Source organism: Glycine soja, chromosome 13 (assembly GCF_004193775.1).
Source record: "Glycine soja cultivar W05 chromosome 13, ASM419377v2, whole genome shotgun sequence".
Lineage (NCBI taxonomy): Eukaryota > Viridiplantae > Streptophyta > Magnoliopsida > Fabales > Fabaceae > Glycine > Glycine soja.
In genome coordinates this window covers 15,303,203-15,316,015 of record NC_041014.1, presented here as the reverse complement: position 1 = coordinate 15,316,015, position 12,813 = coordinate 15,303,203, and the positions used below count along the sequence as shown (strand labels likewise).

Genomic DNA, 12,813 nt, shown 5'->3' with positions numbered 1-12,813 from the left:
ATATTATTGAAAATTAATTAATAGTATTTTAGTAAGAGAATAATTAATACAAAATAAAAAATGTCGTATAGAAAAGAAAAACAAATTTGAAAAAAAGTCTTATATTTATCATTTGTCGTTAACACAGACTAACTAATAGATGGTTCCGTCTCCTAAACCCTGTACTGTATGTTTCTTTCTGTTTACCGGCGGCTGCAGCAGAGGATCCACCTTCCCACATAGTAGTTTGTTGTTTCATTTGTGCGCTTTTCCTCGGAGACAACGATGAACGATGTGGATGTTCATAACAGCATCTCGCAAGAAACTCATATAAATTTCTTAATCAGTTTTTTGTGATCTCCACATTATTTTTTTGATCTCCAGAGTGTCATATCATTCATAAGAAATTCATATAAAATTTTACTCCAATGTAAAAAATTATAAAAAATCGTAAAAAATTCAAACATTAAAGTTTCTTATAAAGAAACCATTCTTAGCAATGAAGAAACTCACTTTATCACGTCACTATGCTTCAATGCAGAAGAACTCATAAGAGACCGTTTCTTAGTCTAAGAAATCATGGAAGCACCTCCCATTGAAGATGCTCTAAGAACCATTCTTAAGCTATCCCTAACCTTAAACTTCACTATTTCTTCTCTCACTTAACCCTCTGTCCTCTGATCAGTTATGTAATTACTGTGCTATACACACTCTGTAACCTCAAACCCTCTCAATATGCATTACCTTCGTTTAAGACCTGCAATTCACTGCGAAACTTTTTTTATTTTCATTTTTCCTCTTTCATTTCTCAATTTTGAATCTTTCTCTAATTTATGTTTTACATTCAAATTTACACGGGGTAGGGTTTTGGGCTTGTTTGCTTCGGATTTTCCCGTAATGAACTGTTCTTATAATTATGTATGCGTTAGAAACTTGAGTCTTGTGAAAAAAATCATCTTTGCAGTGGAAGGCAACCCATTTTTTTTCTTCTTTTTTTGCTGTATTTTTTCGAATTCAGGATAAAGAAGTGGCTTCTGTCTTTTCTCTAGCTATGATATTCAATTATGCAGCTTCAGCAAAACCCTTTTGTGGAAAAATCTTGTTGAAGACAAAAGACCTTTGCTTCTGCAACTGAAGCTGTGAAAAGCACATGCACTGTGATTTCAAGAGCAGACAGAGCTTCTTTCTAATAAGAATCCATTGAGCTCCTTCCATGATTTGTGATGGAAGGCGTGAAAGGATGACAGGAAAAGGAGAGCTGAGAATTCTGAAACAATGTTTGGAAAAATTCAGATGAGCTTGTTCAATTGTGTGTTAGATTGCTGTGAATGGAATTTGTGTACTTGTTCAAGAAACTGTCAGTATAGCTAGTTCTGTGGTAGTGAAATCTATTTCCTTGTCTTCTTATGGCGGTTATAAGATGGATATTACTATTTTGTAGAGACATGTTCCCATTTTAACGATCTTTCAGGTACGTGCTTACCTCACTTGTCTGGTAAGTTAATTGATGATTCTTTTTATTGAAGTTTGTTTGCAATATTTATGACGGTATGTTGACTATATCATATAATTGTTGATATTAATAAAAAGGAAACGGTAGAAAAGACAGAAAAATTATTAATGGGATGATAATGGATGAATTATAAAATGTCAAACTAATAGCCCTATTTTTGCTCCCCTTAATCTTTTGTTTTTGCACTATGTTCTTTGTTTCCCTGTACACACAAATCATATGCATTCGGTCACTGAATGATGGATGACACACTCTTGCTTCCATAGTGTCTTTGGTTCAATTATTCTCTCTTTATTAAGCCAATTAACAAGTGTCTAAGGCATTAAAGATGCAGCTTAATTACAAGTTATAACACCTGAATAAGTTGCTCTTTGTAAAAATTGGTGAGCTAGTAACCAGAAATTCAACATTTAGGTGTTTGCTTTTTATTATTCATTCCATGTGTCTTCCATTTCCCCTATTATAATTTTCTACAATGCATACTGCTGCTCATGTAACATGAAAACTTATTCCTGTATTGAGAAGTCAAGGTTTGCCATGAACTCGTTCCTGCTTCCACTGTTACTTCCATTTCCATGGACAAGCATAGGCAAAATACTGAATATCTAAACAAAAGGAAAAGAAAGGAAGATTTGATTTTGGGGTATGTTTAAGAGTGGGTTTTTGGTGAGTGAGAGGAAAGGGAGATAAAATTTCCATTTCTAATAAATATTATTTAATTTCATTTGATGACTGTTTAGAATAAAAGAAATAAAATGATATATTAGTATAAAATAGATGTAATATCTTAATCCTTTGTTTTTATAAACAGTATATAACTCTTAATTCGGAAGTAAAAAATTTGGTCTCCCTTTCCTTTTTGTCCAAAACCTCACTCCCAAAAATACCCTTGAAGTTTTTACTGTGAAGCTAAAATATATGACTGGGGAGAAGGCTAAAAAGTTTACTAGCCTTTTGATGTTTGAGATGTTTTTTATTCAGTTCCGAAGGGAGCATACTTGTAGTATGCCTATATGGTTAAATCTCAAGTTTATCCAACTGATTATTTTTATTTCATGAAATTTAAAATATTGTGGGAGTCACTTCCAGACTTACTGATTATTCACTGGATGAAATTAAAGAGTGGATGTATCAATTATCTTCACAGGGAATGCAATGATTTGAAAACTTGAATCTATTTTTATCATCATTTTTTGTTACTGCTAAAAATCTTTGTTTACTTGACTAAAACCTAAGTTTATTTTTGAAGTGTAGAAAATTAGTATACACAATTTTAGCACCACTTGTGTTCCATACAACTCCTAGTCAATAGTTTGAATTAGTTATATGACTGTGAGCCGTTTCTTAGGATTGGATTGACTTCAAATGTGAAAAGAATAATACTTAGGTTCATATTGAATTTTGATCCATGCGCAACCATATAATAGACCACAGAGAGGAAGATGCAGGGAAAGAGCCAGCACCTTGCAATGTAGCCTAGTTATGTAGAGAATATTTCACGTCCTGAACTTTTTTCATTTTCATTTTGTTTATGTCTTCATGGGTATTAAAAGTTGAGATGATTCCTGAATCTTCTTAGGCAGAGACCAGACCATGGAAGATTTTTTTTTGTTTTTTGAGGAAAATTACCAAAAGTATTGAATCGAAGGAAGCAATAAATCAACGATTGAGGCATTAAGCACCTCTGGAGGAGCTGAGCCTAACAAAAAACAAACAGATGAAAATTTGCTAAAAGCAGCTAACAGATGAGCTGGTTTATGAATATTAACTACATCTTCAAATGGCATACAATGATATGAATATGACTGTAGAGATATATAAAAGGGCATCTTACTCTGATGAATTTAAGACACCTATAGTTGAACTTAAAAAGATCATGTCATTGATATATACATTTATCTGCATTTCTACATGTATTTCTTCAACATACACTATAAATACATGCAAAAAAGATGATTGTAGACATTAATGCTCACAAGTTTAGATACGAAATACAATTTAAAATGTCTATTAATTAGCTTATTTCCCCCCTCCTCAAAGTATAAGTATAGGTAGAAAAGAAAGTTGACAGATTAAGACTTAAAATTATTTCTTTAACTGATTAACGAGAAGTCCTACTTGGAAAGCAGCAGTTGTCTGCAATGCTTACCAGAATGGTTAGCTAGTTCACTTCTCACAACTTCAGTTATCAAATCTTTGAAGATCAACCGTTCAATATCCAACACGACATTTGGTATTTCACTGTAACTGTTTGTGTAAATTGTGGGACAGTGCATCAACTCTTCCCACAGGAGACTTGTCAAATTCTCATTCTCATCAGCCAGGTTGACATTTGTATTTTTATGTTGCAACTTATCAATTTCTGTGCAAAGCTCATCCAAAAGCAGCTGTCCACTTAGTTTTCTACCTGCTTGCTGATTTGGTTGGCGCCACAGAGTAGAACTTTCCAATACTATTTTCTGAGCTAGAATGTCATTAACAACATCAAATATTAGCTTTCTTTGCATTTGCTCAGGACTATTCAGCCCAGCAATATTCTTGGCATTATGTTCAATGTTGAAACACATCTTGTTTGTCTTGATTTGCTCCAGTGCAAGGAACAACTTTGGGTTTATTGGGTAACTTGATGAATGAAAAACCTGGCTAGAGCTTGGACTGCTGAGCAGCCCCGATGCTAACAGTATTTCTGATATATATCTATGATCAGGATCTTTATTGTCTCTGAAATTGGTGAATCTCTCATCACTGTTGTCAATTTGTTGGAGAATTTCGACCAAATTTTGAGTTCTCAAGTCAGTATCACTGCTGAAGTTGGCTTTTGTAGTGTTGGATGAAAGTGGAAGATCTTCTGAGTTCTCCTCACTACTATCATAAGTGTTCAGAGCATCATCTGTAGCAATAAATTTGAAGAAAATCAATATGTAACAAAACCTCCTTTCCTGGATTTTATTTTTAATGGCATAAAAAAGTGTATTTGGTGCAATGATTCATTTTACTGATGATTTTAGACTGATTCAACATTCAATCCATGTTGCTTAGGAATGAATTGTGCTACATACCTAAATCTTTTGAGATGTCTGATTTCTTTTTAACTGGAGAAGGTGGTTCTTCTCTGTAGAAAGAAGCATCTAGAACAGACACAGGGCTTGGCTGTTCTGCTGTAATTGTTTTCTCAGCCATAAAGCTTTCCTTACTCAACTCTTCTGCAGCATTCTGATCAATGGAAACAATAAAACATTAAACCAGGTGATTTAGTTGCATGAATTCAGTGATGGGAGGAAGAAATACTTACATTTTGGTTAATGCCCTTTAGCTGGATGGTGTTGCCATTGATCCTATCAGAATGATCAATGTGAATGACTTCTAGGTCAACTTCATGCTTAAAATCCCTCCTTTGATTGCTAATCTCACTGAATTTTTGTCTGGGTGTTGTACTTGGGGAAGACAATTCCACTGATTGCCTATTCTGTTGTCTTCTGTTACTGCTCAAATCTGATGATGGGCTAGTTGGCGGAGAACGCCTCTCCAAACCAAACTTCTTTTGTAGTCTTGGGCTCTTGGCTTCTGCTGTATTGCTGGAGTTGGTGGCATTTTCTCCATTGATTACTTGACGAACTTTTGAGGATTGCATCAATTTTGAAGTTCTCTTCTTATTACTCTTATTCACTGAGTGAAAGGGTTGGCTGATGGGATCTGTGGCATGTGTGATTGCTGGACCAATACCCTTTGCTGTTTGCCTGTCAAGCTTGTCACCCATTATTCCATTTGTGCGGTTAGCAGGGCTAAACTTGCTGGGGCCTGATTTACCCTGAAATGACATTTCTGTGGAAGCTGGACTATTGGTTTTTCTTGCAGCTTTTGCTGGTTTCATGATGAAAATCGGCGACTTACTACCCTGGGTTGAATTTGACATCTCAACAGTGGTGGATGTTGGGTCCTTCTGCCGTAGTCTTGGGCTTTTTACTATTATGCTTTCACTGAGACTGCTATTACTTCTATTGTCAGATAGAGAATTAGACAACTGATCTCTTGGAATATCCAATGATTCTTTATATCTCTGCATTGCATCAAGAATCTGTTTAAGGGCCCTGAGATCTTTTCCAGAATTTTTGAACTCTAGATCTGCTATCCTCTTTTCAATTTCCCCATATACAGAGAGGGGCAGTTTTGATGCTTTTGCTGAAGATTCGCTTCTCTTAGAATCCTGTAATTGAGAACCTTGGCTTGCTTCAGGTTGCCTCCACGGAATTGGTTCAAGGGAAAACCGTGAATATGGCGTCATGTTCATGATTGAAGCATCCCTCCTAAACTGAAGCAAGGTAGACCCCTTGATTGTTCTCTGGGATGATGCTGCACTTTGGTGTTGCTTGTACTCATCATTTGTGCTAGGTCCTGCGGTTGTCTCATTTTTGTTGGTGGCGCAGCTAGAGATTCGCGGCGGAGTATCACAAGTTTCTGTGCAGTCTGGGAAGGCTTCAAGTCCCATTAACTTTGCTACAACACTGGATGGTCTTCTAGAAGTTTCTGGTTCCTGCAGCTGCATTGTACTGGAGCTACCATACCCTTTCTGGGGACCCTTCAAAAGGCTACGAGATTTTGTTCCTTCATTGAAACTTTTGATAGATCCTTGTCTGCTGTCCAAGGAAAGCCTTGGGAGTTCCTTTGGCTTTGTAGCGGATTTGAATGTATCTTGTGTGTCCCTCCCATCATAAGAGAGTCTTGGTGAATCCCAAGCAACCATAACTCCTGTATTGACAAATTTGGAGGGCTCCAAAGGCCTGGGAGAGTCAATGTATTTCAAGATACGACCCTTCTTTTCCTCTTTAGCTACAGTTTTTACTGACAATCCATGAACATCTCTATGCATTGACTCTTTGACAATATCATAGAAATCAAGAGGTTGATGGCCTTGGCTGCCTTGCTTCATTGCTGCTCCTGAGTTAGAGTTTTCTGGAATTTTCATTTGATTGATTGGTGGTGGCTCTATCTGAATTGTTCTATTAAACTCGAGGGACGACATGCTAGATGAGCGAGACGATGAAGTCATTGAAGTTCCTGATGATTCAGTGGAGAATTGTTGATTCTCTCTTGCAACCTTCACATTATTTGCCTGCAAGCATACTCACATTCTTAACTTTTTCCATACCAAGGTTTCTCTAATGATTCAAACTTTTGTCCAGTTATCTTACCGTTGCCTTTTGAGTTGTATTTTTCACCTCTTTGATATGGTTGCTGATTCCACCTGAGAAAGGAACGAAATTTTAGTAGGAAGTAATTTGAAATATCTTGTGAATTTTTTACCTCAACTAGCCCTTCATTCTTAAATTCTTCCTGAAAAATACATTGACATGTTTACACATGTTAAAGCTTCAAAGAAAGTAACCTCTCATCTAAATTGGATGTAATAAGTAAATAGATCAACACATCATTAAAGAATGTTGTGTTAATTTTTTTTTATTATTTGTGTTAATTTTTTTAATGAAGCAATAATGATTTATTAGCTTAATACACCTAATTTAAATGCATCAATCTTCATGTATATACAATAATTTATCTATATTTATCAAGGATGATTCGAGCATAAAGGCGTATCATTACTTGTCACAAACATAAGGTGTTTATCGTACAAGGAATCTCAATTTTTTTTTTATTGAAAAATCTGAACCTGAAATGTAGTACACATTTACAGTAATGTTATTTTAAGCGACAAATGTTCTAAATAATAATAATAATAATAATAATAATAATAATAAATACTTTTTTTTCTGCGGAACATGTGCTTTCTGGGAATGTATAAAGTCAGAATTTGTTTGTATTTGGTAAAATTATTTGTTTTACCAGCTTCTTGAGACGCATTAAAAAGAGATAGTTATTTCTCCATAATTATTTCAACCAAACATTCATCGTTATATTAAATGAGGAAAACGAAATAATTACGGGGAGTGGTAAGGTACAAACTCAAATATATATATATATATATATATATATATATATATATATATATATCTGCATCTGTGGCGCTGCTAAAGAATGAAAGTTGTCATTCTAAAACATTTAATATGCAAACATCTGGAGGAGGAAAGTATCAGAAAATCCATTGAAATTTTTATATCTTGAAAACTTTCAGGGTTTCACATAAAATGGAAATGGTTTCTATATGATCTTCAATTCCGAGCCAGTTGATAAAATGTTTTGTTTTGCCTTGTAACTACATGCAGCAAAAGAAAGCGATTACTCTGAGACATTAAATCCGGACAAATTGTAAGTTGATTGGGCCAGTCCAATTAATGTTGAAAGAAAGCGATTTTACTGAAGATGCATGCCAATCAAAAATTGTCAATTAGTCCTTTTTTATTAATGTCAACCAAAATTTGTCACTTAGTACTGTCTATGAATAATGAACATCACACACATACTAAAAAAAATGTATCAAAGTTAACCTTAATTCTTTTAACAAAATCACCATCAAAATGCATACATAACAATAACAAATATATTGCAGATTACCTTTATTATTTGGTATGTTCTGATTGTGGCTGCTATTGCTTTGACCTGTGAGGAAACTGTGGCGGTCAAACAGCTGAAAAAACCCACTGATGCACCCAATTTGCTTCTGCAAATCTGGATTTTCATCCTTCATTGATGTCAAAACCTTTTTAGACATTTTTTTTTGCTACACTGTTAACTTTTCAGTGTTCACAAGGCCTCAGTTATGTAACTACCATCTTCCTTCTCACAAAGAATGTAGAAGAAATCAAAGACCTCTTTTGGGGTAGAAAGAATTTGAAATATGTTACGGTGATTCAGAAGAAGAAATTGGCCTTCAGGGTCAGAGAAGATTCTAAAGAAGATGATAAATTGATAATATTAGTGCATTGACTTGGTCATGCAAATTTTATGCTTATGTGTGTTACATTACATGTACTACTTGTGTGTATGCATGTGAAAACAGAAGAGAATGTCCTTCATGACCTTGAATGAAACAAAGAGATACAAAAGCAGAAAAATTGCATAAAATTGGATGATGTTGGGATTTCACATAGCAGAGGAAGAGAGAATATAAATCAATCTCCTGCAAAAGCAGAAGAAGAAACAAAAAGAAGTGGAAACCAAGCAATTCCAAAGTGAAGAGGGAAAAATTTGAGAGACCCAAGAAGAGATGTTTTTCTTTCTTTAAACTGAGCAGAGGAATATATTTTTTTTAATCTTTAATTTGCTTTTTCGCTTGCAGAGGCAACAGCTACAGAGGAGGCTAAAGAGTGTGTGTGAGAGGAGTTGCGGGGTGTATATATGAAGAAGTGAAGGCAAGCGATGAAAAAAATTGGGTAGGAAGAATAAAAACCTAGTAGTGACAGCTTTTTTTAACGACAAACGTTAACAAGTATTGTTAGGGTACTGATTAATTTTTTTTATTGAATAACTAAAATTACATTGTTGATAAATTTTTTTATAATTATCATAATAAATAATTTATTTTTTTCTTAAACAATACCCTAATAATACCGGTCAATTGTATTCTTATTTAATTACATTACGTAAGAGAGGGGAAAAAGGGTGGAATTTGGGGTATGAGAATCTGAGTGCATGAGACAGATAAGAGTTGTTAAAATATGAAAATGGTTGATAAAAAGGAGGGAATGGGAGAGAGGGGAGGTGTGTGAATGCGTGGGTCAGAGATGAGGCAGATCTGCTGTGGTCATTTCCTAGCACTTGTATGCAGACACAATAACGTGGGTGGGTCTCTGACTTGGGCCTCTCTCCATGAGCATGTGGAGTTTGTCAGAGGGGAGGGAAAAACAATAAGTAAAGGAAGAAATAGTATATTTTGGTGTGCTTGAACTTGAATTGAGACTTCAAACAACTTCTATTGGTTTTAGATGTTAATTTATATTTATATATATATTATAGCTAGTATATTTGATGGGGAGAATCCGACCAAAAAGTAAATAACCACATTTTTTTTTATAAAAATTAATTATTAATAAAATTAATAAATATATCACTATGATAAATGAAACAATAAATATCTATCAATAATCTAGTATATGGAGCAACTAATAAAATTCAAGTATTTAAGTAGGTAAATGCACTAGAAATCTGAAAAGCAGAACTATAATAGTTTCGTCCATTTTGAGTTAGTATATATTCGAATTAAAGCGGAAGAGTTCAAAAGTATATTTATTTTTAAAATAACAAATCTTTTCTTCTTCTTTTATATATTAAAATGCGTAAAATTAAAATTCATGAAATACTTCAATAAATTTAAACGAAACATAACTTTAGATTGGTTTTCATAAAATAAAAATACCCAACTTCTGAATTTAGGATCAACTTTTGTAAATAAGTTTTCAGAATAATTTAATTTTTTTACAATATCATTTCAATAACCCTTTTACTTTATTAGATAAAAGTATTACATATTTCTTGTGTATTATAAAAATATAAGTATATTTATTTTATTTAATATTTTATTTATAAATTATTAAACTAATTAATAAGAAAATATAGGAAAATATAACATTACTAAAAAAAAATTTGAATAAATATTTCATTAATTTGTTTATGTAATTTTTTTTATGTAGAGACAGTATGGACACTTTTGGACTGGATAAGATCACTGTAAGTAATAATGTTTTTTCTCTAAATATTTGACCCAATTTTACATCTTATTAAAAATAGGTTTAGTAGCAAAAGAAAATAAAATTGAAGAACTGTGTAAACATTTCAGGCTGGAATATTCCTGCAGATTATTTAAATTGCTTGTTCAACCATTCCCATACATATCTCACTTTAACCAAATTACTTTTTTGTTTTTCTTTTCCTTACTTGGGACCTGACCTCAAAATGGAGCTTATACGATATTATTTCCCTTTGCAAGGAGGATGCAGAAGAACATTGCATTTTTCCAGTGCAGAATGTAATGCCTGAATATTATTGCATTTTAGCGTATTGTTAGTATATATTACCCTGCTCAGTAGCCTAAAATATGCCGATTGTAAGGTCAATATTAATTTAACCTTAAACAAAAATTGGAAAAAATTTGGGAATTGAAGAACTCTGTGTCATTAATTGAACTAATGTATTATACCAATCTAGCCAGGAGCAAAACAGGGATCACTAGCAAGGCTATGTGTTTGGCTGTGTGTTTCTTTGTAGCTATGCATTTCAGAAGTGTGGTCCAATGTGTAGTCACAACTACCATGCAGGGCCAGACAAGTACTAACTCCTTGAAGAGGTTTGGACCATTAGCATTTTCCAAAATGTTGAAATTAATTAGAGAATAAAATCAAAATTAGAGGGGAACCCTTTGGAAAATATATATACATCATTTTTGCCGCAAGCTTTTGGTCCCTTTCCACTTCTGCCAGAGACAGTATCACATGTTATTAATTTAGTGCGACATCTTTCTTGTCATTAATATTGGATGAGTTAGATTTTCACTTATCTGTATGTATGTGTAAGTTTACTAGTGGCAAAGCTCTCGTATTCGTATCACAGGAGGGGAGGGGGACAAACCATAAGGAACTAGTATGAACATTGTGAAGATAAGAATATTTTTGTCAAATTGTCTTAGTGTGTTTTGATTTGATCGAGAGTTGAATTTAGAAGGAAAAGAAAGGAAGGATAATTTATTCTTTTTAATTTTTAAATTAAGATCTAGAGTTGTGTAATGTTTATGAAAGTGAACAAAATAAAGATTAATGCATTAACTTTATGATATTATCTCACTGTATTTCTTTTTTTATTAAATTAAAAATATTTATTAAAAATGAAAATTTTGTTTTTTTCTTCTCTCCTTCTAGCTCTTTCAAATTTCAATTCTCAAACATACTTAAAAGAAAAGCAAAATGAACAAGGAGCCTTTTTTATTCTCTCTTTTAGGCGTATATACTTTTATTTGGTAACAATTGTACAATTTTTTGGGGGGAACTATAGAGCTCCAACATTGAATCACATGGAAATAAAAAAAGAAAAGGAGGAATACCCTTCAATGTTTACCAATTGATTGTTGTTTATCAGGTCCACCCTTGTATTTGAATGCTTCATGAGATCCATTTTATTATCCCCCATATATATATATATATATATATATATATATATATATATATATATATATTATTTACATGTCAATCAACCAAAAATCATTATCAATATAACTTTTAAGATAATTTGATAAAAAATAACAAATTTATTATACAGTCGTATAGTATTAATTTTTTTTCCTATAAAACAAAGTCTATATAATAAGATCAAAGGTGTCTTTTTTATAATACTCAAATGTGAGGGAGTCATAATCTTAATTGAGAGCATATTTGATATAATCCTCCCAAAGATGGGATCCATCACCAGAACCATGGTTAGGAGATTCCAAGAAAATTGGGTCAGACATGCAGGAGAAGGTCATAAGGGAACATGAGCCTTAGGATAGATTTTTGATTCATAGACTAAGTATGAACTCACTTATCTTTGTACATATTAAATTAAAGTTTCATTATTCTTGGGTCTTGTATTTAGCACTCCAAAGTGTAGGGAGGGTACCATAGTAATGTAGGATTTTTCAGTTTTTGTATTTTAGGCTCAAAGACTAGTTTTTGTATTAAGGGTAGTTTTGTAATTTCACATGCATTAAGCATACTATTTGATACGTATGTTGGAAGAGAAATTTAATTGAATTGAAAAAAGCTCAATCCAACTAAATTTCAGACTAGCCTAAATGGGAGGTGAGCATTTGCTTGTTAGACCCCATTATTACATCATATAGTCACACTTTGTGCAATGTCTTACATGTCTCACGACACCTAAGCACACTTAGTAGAGAATCTTGGACTTGATCTTGAATTAGTGGACTGAACCATAACTGAAATTCACTAATCATAATTACTGAAATTTTGGTTGTAAATTTGCCTCCACAAATTCAAATTCAAATTCAAGTGAAGTTTGAATAGAAATTTAAATTTCTCTCCAATTTTGTGTGACACTTAGGCTATAAATAGAGGTCTTGTGTGTGCATTTTTTAGCTTTAATCATTTGAGAAATTATACTTCAAAGTTCAAGCCTCATTTGAGTTATAAACTTGGTGCCCTCTCTCTTCTTCTCCCTCCACTCATCTTCTCCTACCTTCAAGCTCTTATTCATGGCTTCCTATGGTGATCAACTTATTCTTGACTCATCTTCTCTTTGAAGTGGCGTTTCCAATCACCTTTTTTCCTTCTTCATTCCACTCTCATTGATCTTCAAGAAACAACGGACTCCATTGATGAAAAAGATCTAAGACCTACAAGCTTTACATGGAGTTACATCATTATTATTCTTTTGATAAA

General features: G+C 33.2%; 1 protein-coding gene across 1 annotated transcript; it reads right to left on the bottom strand.

The window, feature by feature from the left end:
* Positions 1–3,238: 3,238 nt before the first annotated feature.
* On the bottom strand, positions 3,239–8,785 carry LOC114382492 (protein LONGIFOLIA 1-like). The gene is made up of 5 exons (XM_028341959.1): positions 8,000–8,785; positions 6,682–6,734; positions 4,785–6,602; positions 4,552–4,705; positions 3,239–4,382 (listed from the first exon to the last, which is right to left on the bottom strand). Exons 1-5 carry the CDS (start codon positions 8,154–8,156, stop codon positions 3,607–3,609), a joined length of 2,958 nt encoding a protein of 985 aa, XP_028197760.1. The 5' UTR covers positions 8,157–8,785; the 3' UTR covers positions 3,239–3,606.
* Positions 8,786–12,813: the final 4,028 nt, after the last annotated feature.

Bases quoted from the DNA above. Each gene is read 5' to 3' on its own strand.
- LOC114382492 (XM_028341959.1), bottom strand. From the start codon at position 8,156: ATGTCTAAAAAGGTTTTGACATCAATGAAGGATGAAAATCCAGATTTG. The intron at 4,706-4,784 runs GTAAGTATTTCT...TCCATTGATCAG, and splicing joins TAAAGGGCATTAACCAAAAT to AATGCTGCAGAAGAGTTGAG. The intron at 4,383-4,551 runs GTATGTAGCACA...TTATTGCTACAG, and splicing joins AGACATCTCAAAAGATTTAG to ATGATGCTCTGAACACTTAT.